Raw genomic sequence first — 25,331 nt, forward strand, 5'->3', positions numbered from 1 at the left:
TTCATCAACATATAGTACACCTCTATGAGCTTCAGCAAGAAGGCCAGGTTGAAAAACTGTGGTTCCTGTTCTTACAGACTCCTCAACATCAACAGATCCAATGAGTCTGTCCTCTGTGACTCCAAGCGGAATCTAACAATATGAATGTAGGCTGTTACAATAAATGAACATCACTATAAGTATGAAAGTCTCTTCAAGAACAAGTACCTGAACAAAAGGAGACTTCACAATTTGAGTCTTGACATTACCAGTGGAATCAAACTCCATGCGTTCAGGTAAAACATCTTCCCACCTTTAGGAATTACAACCAAACTGTTCATTATTTTTAGAAGAGGCTCAATGAAAGACTAAATCTAAAAAGTGCTGCGATCAAAACTTCTTGTATGAGATTTCAAGGTTGTCAAAATGCTAAGAAGCAAATATTTGAGCTTCAAATGAACAATCACTACTTCCATCACAACTATGCATTGCTTTTACTGAAATACTTCCATTACAGAAAATAAGGGTGATCATCATTTGTTTAAGATCTATGGGAGCTTATAATCACACAAGAATCTTATGCACCGGAATGACATGCTAACCAACTGCTTTTATTTTCTTTTTAATATCAACAAATCCCCAAACCCACATTAAAGAACATGCGCTAAAAACTGGGGCTCCTGCCAAATCCTACATCTTCAGAGGCAGGAAATCCTAATAAGTAGCTAGGCAGGTAAATAGGGTCCCAGACCACATGAGCAATCGCAAGGAAGTCAGCAACTACCTTCATTCCCAGAGCTAGCAACTACATATTTACGTAAAAAGTTTTCAATCTGTTCCTCAACATTCACAGAATTTTTCATCGACCAATTTAATATTCCAAAGAGCTTGTTGACCGACCAAAGAAGCATTTACATACAAATTTTCTTCATTCTCAGACTCATCCCACGTGTTTTGTACAGGAAATAAACTAGTTTATCAGCAATTGTTCGTTGAATTCTGCCAGTATTAACTGTAGTAAGTAAAATACCTTTCAAACAGTAAAAACAAAATGTGATCCTTAAACCATTTGAAACAGGTCTAACAATGCACTTTTCACGAAGAAAGGAAAGAAAAAATGGATGAAACACGAAAAAATGACATTTAAAAACTACACATGTTTCTGCTGTTTATCCCTCGGTCATGAAGTGGCCTTGCATTTATCATTTGGGTCTATTTTAAAGAAAAACAAGTAGTTTAGATTATTCTAAGTAAATTCACAGATGATAACCCTAAACATGCAGGTGGCTAAAATAAATTGTAAAGATAAATGACATTATGTTTCAGAAGTAAGATGCAAATATCCAAATGTGTTCCGTTGAATCTCTGGCTCAACATACTCAATCAGTAATACTTTCCACACTTTCCAGAAATAAAAAATAATAACAAAATAAAAGAAGATTTCCACTAGCACTAGCTGAAGTTCATTGTCACGTTAGCTGAAGTTCATTCATGAATCCAGACTTTAAATCCATACTTAACCCACTCTATCTATGATCGCAAAATGACATCTAAGCAATCAGTGTCCTTACTCTTCGGGACAGGCCGGATCAGCATTTGCTATTGAACCAACAACTACTTCAATGGGTGGTAAAATTGCATGCAAACCACGGGCCATTACAGTCTTGGCTGTTCCCCTCCTTCCGGAAATAGCAATTCCTCCGATTTTGCAGTCTATAGCCCCAAGCAACAGAGCAGTCTTAATAGCATCCTAAAAAAAATAATAATAATAATTAAATATTGATTAAATGTTCATAGATGACAACTTTACTAATTACCCAAGTACCCAGGAGTACATTGGTAACATATAATTATGTATCCAGCCATCTAAATTGACATATAAAGTAAATGGAAATCTAAAGGACAGCAGCTCATAACCTAGATTAAAATCTTACAGGACAAACATTCATAATCTAGATTGGGACTCGTGAATCCAGGCAATGACATACATTTCCGAACTGGCCTTGCTCTCAACACTGAGTAGACAACAATAAAATTGTCTGTGTATCTTTGGAGCATGAGATGGCCAGACTATAACTTTATCCCTCAGCTCCCCCTATCTCTGGCTTTCGATAATCCTCAAAAATCAGTCTATCTTCTCCATCCATATGACCCAATAATCAACATCCTTAAACTTATTAGAATCTAGCCGTACTCCCTCCATTGAAAAAATGATTCCTTTCACTAACAATAGAACAGCATGCCTGGTTCTCAGAGCAATTTTGTTCACAAATGGCAACCACTATGGAGTGAAGCGCAACATGGTCAACACTCCCCGGCTTCTCACTACATATAAATTCAGATATATTGATCTTTGCATTGTGCCTACCTTATTATCAACCAAAGCCATCACATTGACATTGAAAGCGAACACACATACACAACAACTAAACTGATGCCTAATCCACAAGGCCAAGAACTAAGGCTGGATGCTCCACATTGAAGCTTAAAATCTGATTTTGTACAATTGATCGAGTTCCAAAACTATTTATCTTCTGAAGCAAGGTAACAAGTAATCCAAAACACAAAAGAAATGGGCAGCAACTTGAACCACAAAATGCTATTTGTATTACAATACTAAATTGGCAAACAAATTTAGATTCAGAGAAGTTGAAAAGCAATTGGCAGAGAGATACTTGGCCAACAACGGCAGCCAAGGGAAAGAACTGTCGTCCGTAGTCGGAGTTGTCTTGCTTTGCGGCGACGGCGCCGTTAGAAGACTCAATAACGGCGGTGGCAGAAGCAGAAATGCGAGGGCGACGGGTGTGGAAGCGCGTGGAGAGGAGGAGGGGGTGGTGTAATTTGAAAGGGGGAGCTACTAGGAGCGAAGACGAAGAAGAAGTAGATTGGAGGTGGTACGGAAATGAGGTGGGGGAGAAAGAAGCCATTGGAGCAAGACTGAAGCTCAGACCAACTGTGTACTTCTTATCGGTTTACGTAATCCTGGCCCTTTTTATACCCAAAATTCTGGTATGGACCGCGTGGTTATTTTGGGTGCGTGACATACAGTCGCGGATTATTTCAGTTTAGGAAAATGGTCCAAATAATGTATCAGTTTTCTTTCTTTTTAAAAAGCAAAACTTTGGTATTTCATTTTCAGAAAACTTTAAAACAGTATCTCATGTTCTTACCTCGATCAAAGTTTAATATCTAGAACCGTTAGCTCCGTTAAAAAAATAACAACAACTATTTTTATTCATGAAATGACCAGTATACCCTTAAGTTTTTTATTTATATAATGAAAAAAAAAATTCGTCATAACGGTATCTTATCTTTTCTTCCTTATAAACTTTGGTGTTTTAAATTTTGATAACAATGGTACCTCAAGTTTTCACCCCGACCTAATTTTAATACTTTTAACTGTTAGTTCCGTTACTGTGCAATCTTAGGCAATTTTATCTGACTGTGGATATCGAATTACCCTCTTGGTGGTATCATTAAGTTGCAGACACTTGATTTCCCAATTTGATTCTTTAGAGATGCAACAATGCGCCCCCCCCCCACCCAATGCTGCTTTCCTTGATTGATGTCTCTGAATTTTCTAGATCCAGATCCTCCTCTGATAGAGACATGTCTCTTATTTTTGTTGCTGGCTTTGGGTCTTTTATAGGACCCTCCTTATAACGTAAAAACAAGGCGCAAACCATGGCTTAATACCATCTTCAACTACTGAGAATTCTTTTTATTCTCAGGCAAAATCTGGCCTGAGGTTGATGGAAGAGAATCCGTGATATAAACTTCGGAAACTCAATTCTAGATATCCAGTTAGACCGAGTCAATGAAATGATAGACTACTGGAAAAATCACATCACCTATTCTGGATTCCTGGCCACCTTATTAAATCCTAATCTCAGAAACATCTAGTGGAATAATCCACAGATCAAGTGATTGCTAATCTGTTCAAATGCATAGATTTAGAATTTCAACAGGCATTGGCTAATGGTTTCTAGCGAAAAATGAAGTTCCCTGTTTCATGGATTTAAAACAGACCTGACAATCCTTGCGACTTCATTTACGAACCTAAGATCTAACTGCTACTATTGTCCACATTTACTCTTTTTTTCTTTTTTAATTAAAAGAAAGTTTACAATGCAAAACAACAACAACAACCCCCTCCCAGCTCATTCAATTGGAACGAATGGGACACAAAGGGGAGATGATTTGATAGCATTAATAGGAACATCATGGCCAAGTTCAGTGATGGCATCGTCTAATACCACTGAAAGAAAAGATGTAAATTATCTAACATGTCTAATGTCTACCCCATCCCGAAATGAAACACCATGGCAACCTAAGATCTAACTGCTACTATTGTCCATCTATTTTGACCAAGAAAAAATTGTATATCATCTAAAATGTCTACCCATCCCTAAGAGATACCTATTTGCCTTCTCTACTCTACTTAGAGTTAATTGCAAGAATTATCATAATTACTGCCAACTAATATTGATCAGACCAGGATGAAAAAACTGGATCTTCCACAACCGAATCATGTATTGTCAGGCAACTCTATAAAGTCCATCCCTAAGGAACCCAATCTGAAGAGTTTTCAATTTCACCTGCAAGGCAAAGGTTTCACATGAGAGCTTACCCAATCTCCTCCCTACACCAATCAGCAGATACAGAAACTAAAAGCTATACTATGTGAATACAAAAATGATGGAATGTTATAATAGCAATACCCTATATTGATGACTTAAGAAAAACAAGAGTTACAAAAGCCAAATAAGATTCATTATTAAGCACAGCACTAAGAGTGTCGAGGACAATGGAAGCAAACTCACATGGCCCAAATGATTCCTTGCATAAGTATTATGCTCGTTCGAATTAAGACTACATAGCCATCCTATGAAACAAATATATTTTTGAGAGAGAAAGAGTGTGTGTACGCATGTGTGTCATATGCTCTTATTCCCAGATGGATGCACAAATACAAACACGTCTGATATAAAGCTAAGCTAACATAAGATCACATAAAACACATATCTTGTAGAAAGAAACAGAAAGTTATTTTCTTCTTGCATGATACTAACATTATAACCAGTTCCTTTTTTTTTTGAGCAAATTAATTATGCCTTTAGGGTAAGAGTTTTACCAATTTGGCCTGCTCTGTCAATTCGTAATGATGGTTCTTGAAATATGTCCTTGTCGCCACAAATTTCTTCATTGCATGGATGTACCTTCTGAACTTCCACTTCTCCTTATCAAAATTCTCTCCCCTTATCAGAAATCTTGAGTGATGAACTGTGAAACCCACTCCTTTCAAAATTATGCAAGTGACCCCACCAATAAGAATCCCTCCATGTACGTCTAAAGATCACATGAATCAGAACACAAGCCCAATGAAGACCCCACCTTGCAATCGCAAATTAATTCATTTGCATGTAATCTGCAATAGTAGATAATCGGGAAGTGTAGTGAATAATGCACTTTGCCAGGACCATGCATACTAAATATAGGATAACATACAAGACCAATCGAAAGGAAAAGCCACACAAAAATTGTTGTTGAGGTTCAACGAACTTCGCCTATGTCCCCCTGTGATCTGTCTTGAGAAAATCATTACCAAGACTCCAAGAGGGCTTTTTTTGATTATATAAATCACAAACCTAAACCGTTTTTAATGAAAAGTTAAAAAATAAAAATAAAAAAAAAACTTAATCCCCTAATACTTTTTCTATTCCAAAACCAAATAGGATACTTGCAGAAACTGCATTCACTAAATTTGTACGATAATGTTGTACCGAATCTCATTTTAGACGTATCCACAGACAGAAAATGCAGCAGTTTTGACTTGCTACTCCATTAGTTCTAAATGTAAACCCAACTATTAATCATCACATCAGCATCAAGAAAATTGATTCAATAACAATTTAATACCAAGTAACTAAGCACTAAATAAAAGACACCATAGATATTCATTCCACGTTTGCTAATTGCTATTGTGTCCAAATCAGTCTGTACACGAAAAGTTGAGGGTTCAGGAAGTGGAATAATAGACTCCTAAAGAGCTTATGAATATACCTCACTCAAAGTCGGGACTGCATTAGGTACGTCCTCTGAACAATTAACGGAACCATCATTTTGAGCTTCAGGCAATTGGGACACATCAGTTTTCACAACTACCAGATGGGGGCAGAGAGGAGGTTCTGTTTTACGACACACATGGCACCTGAATCCAATTAGCTTATGAATGTTCTCTGAAGCCAGCCCGAAAGCCTCTCCATGAAACCACTCTGCCATGGTAGAACATAAGGAAATAAGTAAACTTTTATTTCTGTTGGATATCCTATATGTAGATTAAAGAGGAATTGAATTCATGTCATGCAGGTTAGGGAAGATAATATCATGCGCAGGAAATACTGAATCAAACAATCACCGATTCACCTATAACAATCTCAATGGAATCAAACTGTACATTTAAAAGGTCCACTTGCTTGAACTCATCATTACCTCCACATAGTTCACACCCGATATAATCTAACGTAGATGCATATTCTGATTCGCAACAGAGCTGGCATTTGAGTTGACTAAGAATGTTGGAAGAACAGCCAGAGTTCGCAAGTAGTTTTTTATCCCTAAAAAGCACAACACGTTCATCATCTGGCTTTCTAGAAAACTGGAGACCATTTAGCCAATAACTGCGATAAACTTTTGTTCTCTTTTTCTGCCACGAAGTCCCTATCTTTTGTTTCTTATATGTCCCCTTCTTGGATTTGCTCTGTTTCCCTTTCTTGCGTTTGCTCTGCTTTTTGTTTTGCAATGTCAAGCTTTTAGTTTTCCTTGGAGAGCGGCGTAAAAGTGTTACCGGAACCTTTTTGGTATTTTTCAATTGTACCTGTCTTCCTCCAGCTAAAGGTTTTCTTTTGCTTTTCAAACGCAGTGATCTGCGATCAGTTTGAGAACTTTTCAATTTCTGGGACTGTACCTTCACTAATTTTGTTTCAACTGGCCCTCTTTTCCTACCAACTTTTCCTCTCTTTTTATCCACTTTCCCTCTTTTCGTATCAATCTTCGAAGAGACCCCATTCTGGCATCGGTGACATGTATACGTACACTCAGAAACAATGGCCCCGGCAGACTTCTTCGCATGTCTTTTGTGGAAAAATCCTGGAATTCATATCAGTAATTAGATACTAAGCTTAATAAACAAAAACAGAGTATCAGTGACAAGCATGAAGTTCTATAGGTAATCCACCGCAACAAGTCTAACTACACCACCAAAAAAAAAAGTAATACTGGTGACTTGAGTATAATGTTTGGTAAATCCAGCAAAAGAAAGAGGTGGAAAACTCAGACCATTAACAGGAGCAATGATTGCTAACCGAAAAACATTGGGTTATAAGAAACCTCAGTTGAGAGAAGCCTTGGGAAAATCTCATAGAGAGAAGCCTCAGGAAAATCTCATAGAGAGAAGCTTCTGAGAAAGGCTCAAGAACAACTAGACTCAAAGCTCAGAGGGCCTCAACAAATCTGAAACTTCCTTGGTCTCCTCATCATCTTAATTTCTCATAAAGCCAAATTCCAGTTAAACCCTCTCAATCCTATGAAAAATAAATGACACATTGCTGCATTTTCACTAGCTGGGTCTAAAAAAGTTGAAAGCACTTCTTTTGTCAAAACTATACACAAGCATGTAAAAAATCTAAAGCAAGTCAAATCATCAAAAAGAAAAGAACTTATGGTGAGTCTCAATAAAGAATTTCAGAGTTTAAAGATTCTTGTTGTAATAAACTACTAATAAATTAGGAAATATAAATTACTAGATTCAGAAAACAGTAACTTTATCTTCAATAAATGTGAAATAAGCCCACTGTACAACTAGAGAAGTTCACTGGTACTGTAGTTCGGAAAATGGATTCAATATGTGGATACAAAGTCATTACTATAAAAAAAATATGTTATGTAACCAGCATCAGCAACCAATTTGTAACATATAACGCTAACCACCCAATATGTAAATAATGTAAACAGAAAAGGACAAAAGAATGATATACTTGCCTACAAATTATAGGCAATAGCAACTAAAAGAGATAATATTTGGGTACAAATTGTATGAAATAGTATGAAAAGGAAGGTGTTGTGTAAATAAAGTTGTTAGATAGGCCACATGCTTTCTTGATTGATTGAATTTTTTTTTTCTGTTGTTGCTTGCAAAATGATAAAAAATTAGAAATTATGATACATGATACTTGCTAATTAAGTGATAGATAATCATGTGCAAACTCACTGTTGCCTTTAAAAATTAGTTGTCAAAACAAGCAACTTACAGATTTACTGGAATGGTCAAATTATAGAACTAAAGATATGTAAGTATAGCCAAAACAATTTACTATCAAAATTCTGCGAGAAGATAAACTGTTGTTACATTATTTGTCCTCCAACTTCAAAAAAGATAATAAAAAAAAAGAAAAAGAATAAAAAGAGCAAGTAAATAAATAAAACAAGGGAAGACTTCTAAGAAGTGAGAGAGACCATGCATACAAGGGAAGGAGAGATTACCACGAAAAACTAGTGTATTCCATACACACAAACAATATACCGATCTTAACTGAATCATTTAATCATAACTAATCAAGAATTTTCCAATTCTAACAAATTGCCAAATCTTGTGCAGGAGCAACAATAAATAAACAAATAAAAGATAGTTCGAATTGAATGAGTTGATTGAAAACGTATGCTAATGTAATCAAGATTTTCACAATTGATATCCCAGAGTAATGCTATATCACCAAATCTACGATGGCCCAGCTTTGTGTCTGTGCTAGCCCTAAAACCACATCATATGTCAGTTGGCACGCCTGCATAAGCTGTCTCATTGACTACTAATATCTTTGAATAGTTTGATAATGTGAAAACATATCCCCAGGAAGAAGGTATCAAGATCAATGGTCTCAGCCTGAGGGCATGGTCCGTCCAAACAAGAAGGATGGTATAAAAGATATAGTGCTGCACCAGTTTTCTGTGTTCAACCTTGAGCCTCACATCGATTGTGTGCTACGTCAATTTTGACAACACGATCATTGCAAAGCGCTACATTAGCGACCAGTCTTTTTAGTTGGGATACCATACTAATTCTTCATGGTTTGACGGTTTTAAGGGTTGTTTGCTTACACTACAAGCAAAAAGAAGTCATACAAATACCTAAAACTACCAAAATTCTTTCAAGCTATTTTTTCTTTGTTAGTCTACCAAGCAGTAGATTTTGGAGAAGAATATATCATATGAAGGATACATCCTCTCCAACGAGTAACAAAAACATTTTCTCGCCACAGAAAAGAGTCCATGGTAGATAAAGCTACAAATTCGAATATCCCCATATATTTCCTTTCTTGCCAAATCGCACTAAGAACTACAATACCACCATCATTAGCATTCTACGATGTTTCTCAACTAATGATGATACACAACAGGCCAAGATTTACCTCAGCTCAACCCAGAATCTCCAAAATTTATATGATCCAACTGGCCAATGTGCTCATAGGGCAGCAATATATTGGCCCCTTACAGTGAATTGTACTACAGACATTGACACAAACAAATAGCCTAGCAAAGTTTTGTATTATTGAAAACTAAACATAGGACATCATCCAGGTTGATAATATCCAAGTACTCCCTTATAGCTCAACAACTTTCTTTATTTGTTTGCAATGAATGCATCTCTTTTATCAAAAGCTAAATAGAGGAAACCCAACCATGAGAAAAAGGCAACATGTCAACTCAAACAAAGAAAAACGCACACACTCAGAATGGAAAGGGACCTAATCTCTCAGGTTTCAACTACGGTTCCCCAAACTCATCATGAATATGACTTCTGCTAAAAGTTTAATATTCTAGCAGCACAATATGGACAGTTCTAACTGATATATAAACGTCACAATTTCAGTCTTTGCAACTGCCAGGGTTTGCGAATACCAAAATGGTGTAAAGTTTGGCAAATAATATTTCCCTGAAAAATTTAAACACTGGCACAATGCGGCACAAAACAGTCGAAGCAAAACATGAATAAAACTAGTTTTGTGTAAATATACAAAATAATATTAGAAAAGCTAGAGTGTACAAAGGACCAATACCACATTGTACCAAGCAATATTGAAAAAGCACATAAGAACAATATGAAGGGAAAGAACGAAAGGAAGGAGGAAACCACACCTCGGCAGAATTGACAACTCACAGCTTCCCTGTCAAATTGGGCAAAAAAAAAGGGTCAATGATACATAAAATAAAAAGAATAAGTAATGCAACACTTCAAATGCATGACGATCTCAAAGACTCGGTCACTTAACACGACTAGCAAAACAAAAGATTGATCATCTGCTCAAATCATACTAGTTACTCGTCAAAATTTGCACAACTACATGGTCCAAAGTTCATCCTAATACTTCCAGTAATTAATGTCTTATTTGAAAACCCTTTGTTCTACCAGTTCCTTGTTGCTTGTTTCCCAGTTTATGCATCCCAACCAGAGGCTTACTAAGCTTCAAGACCGATATCCTATATCTATCCAGAGATTGGGGAAAGAATTTCTTTCATAGTTATACTAACTTCAAAATTATAAGTTTCAGAGGGACATGCTCCTCACAAAACAATACAATTAACCGAAACAAGCTATACAATTGAAAACAAAACATCAGGAAAAAATACAATATGAGATGATAAGAACATGTAAAAAGATAATATTACGATTTAGTACCTTATAAGGACATCTTTGTGGCAGTGTCCACACTTATAATACTCCGATCTTTCTGCTTTGGCAAACAAATAAGCAAATCCCTTTTCATCCTGGGGCCGCTTTATTACTTTACCATCCGCAATAGCTTTACCAGACTTTCCATCACTAGACTTGCGGGCAATTCTTTTCTCCTCAAAATTCTTCAAAAGATGCAGTGGAAGATATGATTCTTCAAGCCAATACTTTTTCTTTTCGCTGGATGGTTCTTCAAGCACAGAACCATGTTTCCTGATAATGTCGGGGATTGCTCTTCTCTTGCCAAAATCAAGAAGATATTTTACCGCTTCCTTTTCAGAGCACTTCCTGCGGACAATGACTTTCCTGAAAAGCTTGAGTGATTTTGTAGATTCCTTGTCCAATATAGGCAGAGGGTGTGTGTTCTCAATATCATCCCACCTAATATTTGAATAAAGCTCCCTAACCTGAAACCATTGCAATATTATATGGACAAAAAGTTCTAGATGGTGCTTATTGAAGAGCATGAATTTTAAGGGTCAGAGCAATTGGGCCTAGAACCACTAAGGTAGCCAAAAAAAAACTCTTGAAATACATTCAAGACAGAGAAAGCAAAGAAAACTACGTCATTGAAAAACCTGAACATCAGCATTTAAAAGAAACCGGAGCATAAACCAAGATTACCTGCAAAGCCAGATGTTCTGCACTAGTTGATGTTTCAACAGTAGCTCGCCAGGCAATATATTTGCTTCTCTTTGCATATTCTGAATTCTCAGGATACAATATACCCATTATTTTAGTGCACCCACCTGCAGAATTTTATAACATGAATCGAGTTCAGAATATTTATTCAGTTGATTAACTTTAGACAATACTACTGAAACTCAAATACAAGAAAGAAAACACAATCAGTAGACCTTGTCTGGCAGCCTTAGATGTCAAGGAGCGAGGCAAAATTTTCCAACTAAACACCTGACGAGAAAGCCTGCCACCCCTCCACCAAAACATTCCCAATCCACTGCCAGCATTTGAAGATGGATTCGAATCAATATCTGAAAACTTGGGCCTCTTTCTGCTGTTCATGTTCTTTGAGCATGCACGTAATGAAGTGACAACATGAGAAGCAGAACCCATGGTAACAACAGAGTCCACATGTTTCAACCAATCTGCTGACAATGCACGATAATGCAAATTTTCCACTAGCTGCATGACCATTTCACCAAAACTTTAGGGATGCTATAGAGGGGAAAAGTCAAGCTACCACACAAGTTATGGCAACCCAACAGGCTCTATGAAATAAAGGAATAGCTATGGTACGCATAAGTATACCTCCACACAAGCTACAAAATGCGTAATTAGGTACAGTATACAGATTTGTTCACATGCAAATAGGAAGTAGCCATGGGTTCCAATGGATCCTATTGAGTATTGTAAGAACAAGATAAACAGGACAACTGATAGGCTCTAAACTTCAAACTACAATTGTAACACAAGGTTCATATTAATGCTACCGTACATGTTTAACAGATCTGAATGGACAAACTACATACTAAACAAGTTTTATAGAGAAACTGCTTACCAGGAGCAGCAAATGCTTAACAGATGCAAGATCGCATGCATTAAGAAGACTATTCCGCCAGCATTCTGTATGATGGGGGTTCAACCACGGACCCAACAAAAGCCCAAGCATGCGATCATGAATGGACAAAATTTGACAGCTGACATCACTAAGATGATCTTTGGGGGTTTTTTTCAACCCAAGTCCAACTACATCAGTCTTGGAAACGTCCTGTAAAGGCTGCTTACTCATAATATACAAGCAATCCCTATCATCCGCAGGATATTTGCAAGAGAAGCACCAACCACATTTCTCTTTCTGCACATCTATATTTAAGTTCTCAATATTGGGCCAGGAAAACTTGGAAGATTTTTTTATAATGGTCTTCATCTGCGCAGATACTATTTCCTCTTCTGTAATTACTGCACCCTCCCTATTTTTTTCTGAAGCTTTAGACATGAACTCCTCTGCAATAGATGAAGCAATTTTTCCAAAACTATAGTAATTTATGTAATCAGTTGCAATTTGTACTTCTGATGTGCCCAGTTTTTTAGTCGTTATAGCGGACGACATATTGCCAAGATGGATAGAACCATTACTCTCTTGTCTGGCATCTAAGCAAGTAGATGTCAAAGAAGAGTCCTCAGGATGAAGTTTCCCGACCAAATCTGATTGATTTAAAGTATCAGCAAGTTTATTTGAATCAGACTGAATGACAGGCCTTCTCAGCACTTCATTTGAAACATCAGAACCAAGATTACAAAGCTTCTCTTGCAGTTTTATATCCTCCTGAATCTCATTTTTAGCACCACATGTTTCTGAAAATTCCAATTGGTCCAGGGGCTTGCCACTAGCTGCTCCATCAAAGGTAGCAGGAATGTCCCAGTGCTTATAGATTCCCAATAATATCCCATCATAGGAAAATTTTGAAGACCTTAGCACTTCAATGACCTTGTTTAGATCATCTCTGTGATAGTAACTGAATGCAGATTCATCATCACAAAAGCCCGATCTGCAAGTAACAATCCATAAATAGATGAAGCCAAACATATATCAGTTTAACCAAAAGTAGCCAGTAAAATCAATAGAGCTATAAAATCTCAACATGCTTGTCTCACGGCATAAAACAGATGCTCATTAAGAAAAACTACAGTAAAATTTCACCATCAGAAATACCAATTCAGAAGTCACGCCTTTCTCCCTACTCTTAGTTAGTTTCATATACCTACGAAATAGCTTGGTACTGCAACTCTTTTTCCAAAAGCAATTGCGCGCGCAGAAACAACAAGGAAAGATGTTGTATTGAATCCAAGTGTAACATTAATGGGTGACATAGGAGACGACTTTACATGATGGCAGAGGGTTTTCAGGAACCAGCCAAATTGTAAATAGAACTGATTGGTTGGCAATTAAGAGATTATATTTTTGATGACTTAATATGCATCTTAAGATGATTTATGGACAACCAAAAGAATTTTGAAATATCTTGAGGGAAGTCATATATTATTAGCGTTTGTTTCTCATGAAAAAGGAAGATGCGTGGGTACTTTGAAATTAAGAGCAAAGTGAAGAATAAGGGGAATTAATGTTGCTAAAGGATCAGCAGCATTGATATTAAAGTATTAAACTGAGTCATGCAAAGGTGAAAAGACTTACACCAACAGGTAGCCGCAGCTTTTAAAATACAGCCGACCATGAGGATCGATTCCCAATAACTCTGCACCTCGAAGTGACTTGCGGAGTTTCATCCAAGGTTTATGCCTATCAATCATACACTCAGGGCAATACCAATCACCCTCGGGCAAAAGATCACTGACAACTCCTACACATCTTGAATGGTAAGCTGCTGGACAGCCATCACAGCATATTAAGTTCCCATCCATCTTACAGAGGCAGCATTCATCACTATTCCAGTCGGGGGTTTCATCAACATTTTCATCATTCAAACTGGAGCTACCAGCAATTTGTACAGAAGCCTTCCTTTTCTTGCAGACGTCAAAGTTGACATCACGATCAAAAACCATGTCATGTTCAGATGTCGAACACCTTCTATTAATCTCTGATTTTATGGCTCCCCCTTCTATCAAATCATCACATAGACAGCCAAGAATCTCAACCTTTAGAGAAGCAGGCTGACTGTAGTAGTCACTTTTTAGTAGCTTAAAGTGACCCAGGTCAAATCCAGGTTTCAATCCTGAACAATGAATCAGAAAGTACTCAACCATGAAAACTGGCCAGGTAATTAAGTCCAGAAAATCCCAATTAAGACTCCTACATCAAAAACAATAAAATATAAAATAAAAACATATTAGGCAACAAACCCAGGCAGTATGAAATCACCAAAGAGATGAAAGAATATTTAACAATACAAGAATAAAAAATATATATACCTTAGACAATCAGAAGCAGATTCAGAACCTTCATTTGAAAGGGACTCCAAATGCTTTCTTAGGGTTTGCAAAATAGAAACATGAACAGAATCAATTAACGAACTAGGAGACTTGCATTGCAGCGCTGCCACAAAATCTTCCAACTTGAAGGGACTCAGAAACAATAGAGTACTAAATGATCTCAAACAGGCATAAATAGAAAAAAGGTCAAGTACGGGGATGCCCTCTAAATTCAAATGTTGTGATGAAGGGGGTAATTCAAGCTTCTGAGGAGCAACACTAGGCTCATCTGCTTCTTCACTGCTAGATATCACTGGTACATCCTCTGTTATAACTGCCGAAGATGACACTGGATTACTAACACCATATGATGCAATAGATACATGATTCTGAACAGATCCTCTGCGAGAACTTCTCCTCAAAACTGTCTCAGTGGTAGTAGACTCTGGTAGCTTTCTTCTCATTCTTCGGCTGCTTCTCTGAACACTTGGACTTGCTGAATCGCCTACGCGCCCATGAGTCATTGGAGTATTAGCTTCAGACAGATCATCTTTCACCACACCGTTATCCTTAAGAACACTCATATTCAAAACTGTCTCGGTTGTAGCAGACATCAAATTCTCTGGTAGCTTTCTTCTTGTTCTTCGGCTACTTTTCTGAATGCTTGGACTTGCAGAATCGCCTAGGTGCCCATGAATCATTGGAGTATTAGCTTCAGACAGATCATCTTTCGCCACACCGTTAATATTCAAAATTGTCTCTGTTGTAGCAGACACCAAATTCTCCGGTAGCTTTCTTCTTGTTCTTCGGCTACTTTTCTGAATGCTTAGACTTGCGGAATCACCTAGGTGCCCATGAATCATTGGAGTATTAGCTTCAGATAGATCATCTTTCACCACACCGTTAACATTCAAAACTGTCCCTGTTGTAGCAGACATCAAATTCTCCGGTAGCTTTCTTCTCTTTCTTCGGCTACTTTTCTGAACACTCAGACTTGCTGAATCACCTACACACCCAAGAGTCATTGGAGCAACAGCTTCAGAAGGATCATCTCTCACCATACAATTATCCTCAATAGCACTACCATTCATATCCCGAACAGAAGACTCCACCTTCATATCTCCACCGCAACACCGATTCAAATCACTAACTCTTTCCCCAACAGCACACTCAATGCCATCCAAGTTAACATCTTGATTGATATCAATACACACTTGCTTCCGTTTCTCATCAGCATTACCATCCTCAACACCATTTCTTTGGGGATCTCCACTCGTCTCCTCTCGGTTTCGACTCTCTTCAATCCTCTCAAACTTAGGACTAACACTGTCACCCTCTGCATCCCTATCCTCCTCAGCCACCTCCAAATTCAAATCGAAATCGCAACCCCTCCTCTTGGTCACTACAACACTCGAACCACCGAAACCATCCCCATCGAAATTCTCAACCGAATCAAAGCCACTGGCATCCAAATTCAAATCAATACAATCCCTGTCACCGGCACTAAGCTCAGCAGCATCGTTCAGGCTAAAATTAAACCCCGCATTCAAATCAATCCCCTCCTTGGCATCACTAGGATTACTCACAAGCTCCTCCCCCAAAATAGAGCTACCAGAATTACCTGTACGGCGTCGCTTCCTAGGTTTCCGGGCGGGTCGGCCCGGTTTGACCTGAAGCGGGTCGGGTTCGGGGGCGGCGGCGAGGAGAAGAGAGAGCTGGGCGGAGTCAAATTCTTCGGAAGTTCCGTCTTCGAAAACGACCTGGAAGAATCCGGAGGAGGCGGAGTAGGATTTCACAGTTCCGGCGAGGCCTTCCAGCTCTTTCGTCACACTTTTTCCGACGAACTCCATTTTCAGTTGGAAGTCCTCTCTTTCTCTCTCATTGAATTTTGGGGTTGAGAGAGAAACGGAAGGACTTTCTCTCTCTAGAAAAGAAACGGTTTCAACGTGCAGAGAGAGAAAGAGAGAGGAGAGAAGTATGTGAGTCTATGTCGCGAGAGATGGAGTTAGTTCAAGTATGAGAAATGGGGCTGATTCGATCGAAAGCGAGACAAACTCGGGGGTTGGTGAGAGAATTTCCCAAACTTTGGAAAAGTGGATATTTTTCTTTTTTCTTTTTCTGGTCAAATCAAATTCTTAGTTATTTACCTTTTATTTTCTTTCTATTTTTCTTTTGTTTCCTTTTTGAATTTTAATTCTTCTCAACAAATCCCATGAAAAATGTCCAAGGCTATGGTTATTAACCGTATGAAGTCACTTTTATCTGAGGTAATTTCCAGCTTTCAAAGTGCTTTTGTTCTGGGTAGGTGCATCAATGATAATGTTATAACGTCCACTCAATTCAAAGCAAGCAAACAGGCGAGGATCATTTCTTTGTGTTGAAACTTGACATCTAAGGCATATGATAGAGTTGAATGGTGTTTACTTGGAACATTATGTTGAAATTGGGCTTCAGTAAACATTGGGTGGCGCTGGTTATGAAATGTGTGGAGTCGGTATCATAATATCCTATGGTATGGCTATGCCAAAGAATTTTTTCGACCGTCCAGGGGTTTAAGGCAAGGGATCCCTTATCACCCTACCTATTTTTGTTATGTTCAAAGGGGCTGACTGGATTGTTCCAAAAAGCAAATAGAGAGGGTCTAATTTATGGAGCAAAAGTTACAGAAACGACCCCTACTATTTCTCATCTTTTATTCGCAAATGATAGTTAGTTATTTGGGAGAGCAGAGATACAAGAGATTACTTATCTGAATCAGTGTCTATTGTTATATGAAAGTGCAGCGGGGCAAAAGATTAATTTTCAAAAATCGACTGCTTCTTTTGGACCAAGCATAGATCAATCGACTGTTCCTATACAATGTCGGTGTTCAGACTACCCAAAGGTGTTTGTCGTACCTATCAATCTAAGGTGGCTAATTACTAGTGGGATTATGGTGGAAAGAAAAGGGGTATTAATTGGTCTATATGGGAAGTGCTGAGTAAAAATAAGTTGGATGGAGGGTTAGGATTCAGAGATATTGAGTGTTACAATCAAGCCTTACTTGCAAAATCTGTTTGGCGAATTGTGTTACAGCCCGAATCCTTGGTGAATCGAGTGTTACAAGCTAAATATGTTTCAGGAGGAGATTGCGTAGCGGCCCAGGTTGGTTTAAAGCCTTCGTTTATTTGGAGGAGTTTAGTGTGGGGGAAAGAGCTGCTTTGTAGTGGTATTAGATGTCGAATAGGGAATGAAGTTTTTACAATAATTTGGGAGGATAAATGGCTTCCCTCACTATGGTCTTTCAAAGTTATTACACTGAGGTTTCTTAATAGTAATTCTACATTGAATCAGCTCATTAAGAGACCAGGTTTGTGGAATGTTAAGTTTATTCGTAACAATTTCTTCCCGACGGATGTGGAGATCGAAAATATTATCTATCCCCTTAAGTAGTGGGAATGATGTTGTTATTTGGCATTACACTAAAGATGGGTATTATACAGTGAAATCGAGCTATTAGTTGGGTATGGAATTAAGAAAGGTGGGAATGAGTACTAGCTGTAGTGGTGGGAATGATGCTTTAAACTCCCATAATGTGTGGAGTATTATATAAGCGCTAGCAGTCCCTAATAAAGTCAAGTTTTCCTATGGAGAGCTTGCCATGCATTCTTACCCTGTACAAGTCTCATTTCATAATCAAGATGGGTAAGGGGGTTAGGCGGCAGATAGAAGATTTGATTCTAGGTGGAAGTTCCCCTAATTTTGAGAAGAGCTCTATTGGAGCATTTGCACGGGAAGCCCTACAATAATGAGATTTGTTACTTGAGTGTTTGGTTAAACGCAATGTGTGCTCTTTGGATGTTTGTGGCATGTGTGGAGGGTTCAGTGAATCTGTTACTCATAGTTTGTGGAACTGTCATAAAGCAGGGAAAGTTTGGAAGCATACTTGGCTACGAAGTGCTGTAATGAAATGGAAAATGCAATCCTTTATTGATATTGTTCATATTGTGGCTAAAGCAGGGACTAATAAAGAGGTGGAGCTTTCTAGTTTGATTTGTTGGTGTATTTGGAAAAACATAAATGATGTTCTTCATGGAAAACCAGGTTTGGAGACTTTGCAAATTATGCAACGCTGTGTGGATTGGCATTTGAAGTTTACAAAGATTACGACATGTACAACCATGAGCTACACATTGCACCAATATATAGAGGAACAATTGGAGGTACAGGTTGATGATATTTCTTGTACAGTTTTATCTTTTGATGGTTGATAAAGAGAATGGAACAGTTGGCCTAGGTGCGGTGTAGTTAACTATGTTAAGAAGCTTATTGGGTGCTCTCGCCATATTGGTGTAAAAGCTATTATGTCTAATTGAAAGGACACCATTAATGGACACGTAATTTATTTTTCAAGAGCCTCTAAACAAGCTAGCTATTATTTGAATACTCGTTTTAACTTTGCTTCCAATTAAAAGGCTAAGGATTGTTACTGAACTCTTATTATGTGTGCTCTTGATACTCTTATTATATAAGCCCTTGATACTTATGGATGTAAATTCAACTACGTTGAAAGTGTTTCAAGGCTGGAAAGGTTGAACCATTTAGGTAATAGTTTTTTTGTCAGTCCTACATGGGTAAATTATTATGTATATATGGTTACGCTGATCAATAAAAGGGTTGTCATGTATCTAAAAAAAACAATTCATAATATAGGTCTCACTCAAGGCTTGGTTGGACGATGAGCGTTGGGTGAATATATTTTATTATTTTTTTATGTGCGTTCAACTTATGCATGTTTATTTTTTGTTGTTTTTATAATTAATTTTTGTAACTCTTATATAGTGATAGAAACTAGTTTAGAAAGTATATTACAAAGCAAATTCATATGTTGTTGAATAATTAAACTTGTAACCTTATATGTTGTTGTGAGAATTTTATGGTATTTGAAGTTAGCTCCAAGTAGAGGAGTAATGTTTCTCTAAACGCAACAACATTCTTCAAATTATAGCTTTAAAGATGCTGATTAGGTTGGAATTATTACAGACCGGAGGTCGTCATCAGGTTATTTTACCTTTCTACGTGGATGAAAGAGTAAGAAACAAAAAGTTGTGGCACGATCTACTTATCTAGTGTTGAGGCTGAGTGCAGAGGTATGACTCATGCAGTGTGTGAATTGTTGTGGCTGAGAAATCTGTTACGTGATTTGGGTGTCTAACATAAAAGTGTCATGCAATTCAGCAGTTGTATTGCGACAACAAGGCATCAATTGATATATCACAAAATCCAGTATAACATGATCATACTAAACATGTGGAGGTTGATCGTCACTTTATAAAAGAGAAGCTGGATGCCAATATTATTAGCTTCCCTTTTGTTCCTACTGAAGAGCAGGTTGCAGATATATTCATCAAAAGAGTATTCAGAAGGCGTTTTATGACTCACTGAGTAAGTTGGCCATGGTTCATATATATGCGCCAACTTGAGGGGGAGTGTCAGCGTGAGTCATGACACAATATTAGGAGTAGAATATATTATAAATGGTAGTTAATACTTATCAATTGTATACTTGTAATCCTCCATATATATCTCCAATGTGAGATGAATAATATATCAGACAATTCATTCTCTTCCAAATCGTGTTCTATTTGACTTAAAGTTGTAGCATGACTCTTGGTTAATCCCATGACTACAAGCCTTTATTAGACTGTTTTAGCACTTAGAGAAGCATTTCTCAGGTGATGAGTTTCTAAGGAAAATGCTCAACTGGCATGTGGATGATGGTGAAAACATCAGTTGTGGAATGACTCTTGGTTACTTTTAACCATCATGCTCTCCCTATTGCTTCAATTAATAACAATGCTATTATTTGTGATTCTTGAGATGAATTTGGCTAGACTGTCTTAGGTTATTTCTATTCAGTTGGTGAATTTGGTTATTACCACTCCTGCTAGCTTTGAAGAATGTGGTGATGATGTGTAAGTTTGGGATGACTACATCTAATGGTTACTTCACTGTCAAATCTACTTACAACTCAATATTTGACTTATGTAGACTTGTTGATCCTCATTAGAAAATTTTGGAGCTTCGATATTTCCCCCTAAGAAAAATATTGTCACACCCCAACTCGAAGAAATGTCTAATCTCGAGTTAAGGCATGAATCACACTCTAATTACAGACAGTTTAATATCCATAATTAAAATGAGATAGATATCGTAACATGACATAGGAAACTATAACCTTTGTACCTTTATTATATTACAAGCCTTATAAAAAGGCACTTAAGGCACACATGTTTAAAACATTTACAAACAAACAAACTAGAATAACGTTTCTTTTCGAAAACGTCCATTCTTTATTCAAGCTCTATCTTACAAAAGAAAAACTTGAAAGCCTTAATTTACAATATAACACTTTTCCTACACTTCAAGAACCCCACCTACAATGGGTTTGATAAAGGGGTGAGCAACACTTAGTAGGGCTAGTTAAAATACTAATAACACATCATCAAACATCAGCAAACAAACAACATAGCATATCGAGAATGCATGAATATAATATTGACTCAACTCTCTTCCCATACCTCACATCACCCTCAAATAGATTTTTCTCTTTTGTTAGTCATCTTATTATACTCATGGTCTCCAAACCCGAAACCCAATAAGATCATTTTGTCGATATCCGCCATCGAAAGGGCATACATTCCCTAAATTTGTGCACGTGTGGGCTATCTTGGATCTTGGACAACCCATGAGGAAACTCAGTTACACAAAAGGTTTTCAATAATAATATCTCATATCCTCCCAAACACTCATTCTCCTTTTCACCTCCCACCTCACTCCTTCCCCACAATATCATGTAATATGATTCAAGCTAATAACACATGCTTTCAAATATAGACATATAGTAATCAATTCAAGATCTCAATATCATCCACATTTAATTTAAATAGTGCCACACAATTCAATGTTAAACAATTCAATATCAAACAACTCAAGCAATAACCACACAATTCATACAAGAACACAATAAAAGAAAACACACTATCAAACCCTACCTCGATTTGCACAACACAAACTCGAGTTCAAACTTCCTCCTTAAACTTGTGGACCTCCAAGAACGTCTCCGCTGGAACCTTACCAAAGAGGTAAAGTACATACAAAGAATGATGAGCTAAAGTTAATAACTATGTTATAAGTAATATACAAAAATAAGAAAACTATTACTTTACTATGAAACAGAATTTAAATAACACTTAAAGCTATTTAAAGAGCTACTGAAAAGTAACTAAATCAGCTGCTAGAGAAACTGATTTAAAACTAAGTTCCTATTTCAGCTTTAGAGGTAAAAACAGTGTACAAGATGCCGTCTTTAGCTTCAATTTCCACCTACTAAACTCCAACCAAAATTACTCAACCCAACCCTATTTTACAGATGGTATTACATGCTTTAAATACAGAGTTTAAGTTTTGAAAACAAAGTCATGGATAAAAAGTTATGGTCTTGCAAAGTTGGAGTACAAATCTGGAAACCCAGAAATTCCAGTTTTTGCTGAGTCTGCTACTGTTTTTGGAAAGCTAATTATCATACTAAATGGTAACCAAAACCTGTGAAATTTAACACACACAATGATGGACAAACAAGGTTTACAAAGCTACTTTCGGATTTCAAAACAAAGACCTAAGCTGAAAGATATCATGCCCCAAAGTAGGCAAGAAAATCAACTTTTCTGCAGAGTTCTGGAAATTTACAGCAGGAATAAAACTTGGTTCTTAGAGCTTTAATTCGATTTTTGAAGTAGCAAAACATGTTCTAAAGCTTTAGAACGAAAAGCAACAGATTTCCAGAACATAGAACGATTTTAAACATAACCAACGGTTGAAACAAAAGGATCCAAAATTTGATTTGGACACCCAAACTCAAGAACCATGTTCTTGAGCTTCAACCACAACAATTCCAAACAACAACATCTGATTCGAATTAGGATTCTTATCTATAGAAGTCTGAGAATTCGAAATTACAAACCATAATCAAACAAAGTAACCATATTGATACTCAAGACAAAGAATCAAGAATCAAAATAAAAAGTAAGTACTCTGTCTAATCTTAGAAATTGAATTCGAAATTGCTAAAAGGTGATATGGATTCTACCTTAGACAGAAACGAATTGGAAAGGGTTGTCTCTCTCTCCACAACTCTCTCAGTTTCTGTTCTGCCCTTGTTCTGGCCCAAATCTCTATCTGCTTCTCTCTAGTTGATTTGGTCGAAAACTTAACCGACTTTCGATCTTTGGCCGACTTCACAAATCACCTCCTATAGGCTTAGACTAGACAGCTACTCTCTATATATCTAACTATTTGACACCTCCTGCTTGCTTCCTAACTACAAGCAATTGTTTAAAAGAAAACTAAGAAAGGCTGCTGTGTTTCAAAGAGAAACGCAGCTCAGGTGTTCCCTTTTTTTTTTTTTTTTCTTGAAAACAAAAGTAACATACCCGAAAAACTTAATAAGACATAGATTAATACTAAGTAAACCAAATTAGCTACTTCAGGATGTTACAAATACCTTGTCGTGGGTGATTTCACAAGAAATTGCTTACCAATGTTCAAAGAGTTAGGCATAGCTTCACCAATGTTAGCACCTGTTTTATTTGTTGCTCTGCTCATGATGAGACCCTTCATCTTTTCAGAGATTTTTCAAAATCTAAGTATATTTTGTCTGTCATTTGTAAACGTGGCTTGCTCCATTTCTTACTCTTTCTTACTTGACTGATATATATGTTTGGATCATTGCTCAAATGAACTATAAGAACATCTTTAGCAATGTTAGCCATTTTGTAGTTAAATTTTAGCTAAAAAGTCATTTTATTTAGCCACTTTAGAAATCTTTCTACACCAATATTCTTTATTTTAACTAAAGTTTGATTTATATTATTTGATTAAATAAAGAAAATTTAATTTAAATGTGTTTTAATAATACATAAAATGACTTTAAATAAATACTTTGAATTAACATAAATTATAAAGAGCTTCATCTCGCTAGCTAAATATAGCTACCGAGATAGCTAAAAGTTAAAATAACTAGACACTTACTAGTCTCTACTAGAGCTAGTAAAATTGATAAAAAACTAAACTCGTTCTCTAAAATGGTTAATAGCATATTTAACAGACTCTTTACTTTAACTCCTTAGCTATTTTAGAAAGCGTGTTTAGTTTTTTTAGATGTTTTAGGAGCTCCAGTAGACTAGCCAAACTTGAGCTATTATGACTTTTAGCTATCTCGCTAGCTAAATATAACTCAGATAAGGTTAGCTATAATTTAATGCATTTCTTGTAAGATATTTTATGTGCTATATAAATATATTTAAACTATTTAATTTCTATTTAAAGAATAATGTTGATGTAATGCTAGCTAAAATAGAGAGCATTGACACAGCCATATTTCTAAAGTGGCTAGCCAAAATGACATTTTATCTAATTTGACTAAAAATTTAACTTGAAAATGGTTAGCATTGCAGCATTGCTAAAGATGCTCTAAAGAACCAATATAGAGAGTCTGTTAAAGATGTTCTAAGTCTTTATCCCAAAAAAGTATTAAATGGTGTAATATGTTGGGACTTGGGAGGGGTTCGAATGAGGACTATCTTGTTGATGACTAGTTGAAGACTTTTCTCTTTAATGGTTTATTACATCCACTTTTCAATCACATTTTTCCATCTCAACCGTTTAGTTTTTAGGTCTATATAAGAAGATCACTTATACAAATTTTCAGTCAAATTGGTGATTGTTAAGGAATCGAACTAAATCAAATCAGTGGGCGATCCAAATCTGTCAAACAAGAACCGTTCAAGTTTATAATCGGTAAATCACATTTATAAATGTCTTAACGATTTTCAATTTGGATGAAAATTTGTAGAGATGATCTACTCATATATATCTACAAACTAGACGGTTGAGATGTGAATATGTGATCAAAAACGGGATGAAACGAAGAAGTCTTTAACTAGTCCTCAACAAGATGGTCCTCATTAGAACCACTCCCGTAGTATGTTTATTGCTGTGTGTTGGTTAATTTGGAAATGGAAAAACAAACAGATTTTTGATCTAGTTTTCACCTTTTCTATTAGTCCTGAAAAGATCATTTTTGATAACTGAAGAATGGAAACTTGTTGCTCTTAAGTCTAAAGTGTCCATCATATGTGAATTCATTACGATTTCTTGGAAAAGGCCTTCATATCATTTGTCATTTCTTTGTTTCTGTCATGGGTAACACCAAAATTGAAGCATTTTTTCGAGAGCATAATACGACAGTTGATCATTTGGTCAAGATGATCGAGTACTCAACATTGTCCTTGGCTTGAGCATTTTCAGGGATCCTCCTACTTATATTGTTTAAATATTTTAGATGATTTGTATGGTGTTTCTAGACCCAGTTAGATGTGAGAAGTTTTTTTTCGCTTTTGTTTTAGGTAAATAAAAAAATAAAAAGTTATTGTTGCATACATAAGATGTAAGTACAGGATCCATTGTTAACCGTTTATAATAATTTGTATATTATGACCAAATGTATTAATTTTGGCAATTCATACAGCTGTGTAAATTCAAATCGTATACCCTTGAGAAGGTTTATCTGAATACTCAGCGAAATGACGTGGCAGTTTGGAGGAAAAATCTTATTTGAAATTTGAAGTTAGAGCAAGCA

At 36.7% G+C, this 25,331-nt stretch overlaps 2 protein-coding genes across 2 annotated transcripts; both read right to left on the minus strand.

Moving 5' to 3' along the window:
* Positions 1-62: 62 nt before the first annotated feature.
* On the minus strand, positions 63-2,906 carry LOC101314439 (magnesium-chelatase subunit ChlD, chloroplastic-like). The gene is made up of 4 exons (XM_004293108.1): positions 2,655-2,906; positions 1,551-1,729; positions 249-292; positions 63-151 (listed from the first exon to the last, which is right to left on the minus strand). The coding sequence occupies exons 1-4, from the start codon at positions 2,904-2,906 to the stop codon at positions 72-74; spliced, it is 555 nt and encodes a 184-aa protein (XP_004293156.1). The 3' UTR covers positions 63-71.
* A 1,182-nt stretch (positions 2,907-4,088) lies between these two features.
* LOC101311539 lies at positions 4,089-16,597 on the minus strand. Its single transcript, XM_004291708.1, has 11 exons — positions 14,654-16,597; positions 13,920-14,534; positions 12,285-13,275; positions 11,623-11,908; positions 11,390-11,514; positions 10,712-11,172; positions 10,171-10,199; positions 6,472-7,128; positions 6,043-6,254; positions 5,114-5,563; positions 4,089-4,577 (listed from the first exon to the last, which is right to left on the minus strand). Exons 1-10 carry the CDS (start codon positions 16,501-16,503, stop codon positions 5,468-5,470), a joined length of 5,322 nt encoding a protein of 1,773 aa, XP_004291756.1. The 5' UTR covers positions 16,504-16,597; the 3' UTR covers positions 4,089-4,577; positions 5,114-5,467.
* Positions 16,598-25,331: the final 8,734 nt, after the last annotated feature.

This window comes from Fragaria vesca, linkage group LG2 (genome assembly GCF_000184155.1).
Source record: "Fragaria vesca subsp. vesca linkage group LG2, FraVesHawaii_1.0, whole genome shotgun sequence".
Lineage (NCBI taxonomy): Eukaryota > Viridiplantae > Streptophyta > Magnoliopsida > Rosales > Rosaceae > Fragaria > Fragaria vesca.

What these genes read in the sequence shown, in the direction of transcription:
- LOC101314439 (XM_004293108.1), bottom strand. Translation starts at nt 2,906, where the DNA reads ATGGCTTCTTTCTCCCCCACCTCATTTCCGTACCACCTCCAATCTACT. An exon ending in TGGCTGCCGTTGTTGGCCAA is followed by an intron (nt 1,730 to 2,654) that starts GTATCTCTCTGC and finishes TATTTTTTTTAG; the next exon opens with GATGCTATTAAGACTGCTCT. An exon ending in CATGGAGTTTGATTCCACTG is followed by an intron (nt 152 to 248) that starts GTAATGTCAAGA and finishes TTATTGTAACAG; the next exon opens with CCTACATTCATATTGTTAGA.
- LOC101311539 (XM_004291708.1), bottom strand. Translation starts at nt 16,503, where the DNA reads ATGGAGTTCGTCGGAAAAAGTGTGACGAAAGAGCTGGAAGGCCTCGCC. An exon ending in CAGAACATCTGGCTTTGCAG is followed by an intron (nt 11,173 to 11,389) that starts GTAATCTTGGTT and finishes CAATGGTTTCAG; the next exon opens with GTTAGGGAGCTTTATTCAAA. An exon ending in GAGTTGTCAATTCTGCCGAG is followed by an intron (nt 7,129 to 10,170) that starts GTGTGGTTTCCT and finishes TATGAATTCCAG; the next exon opens with GATTTTTCCACAAAAGACAT.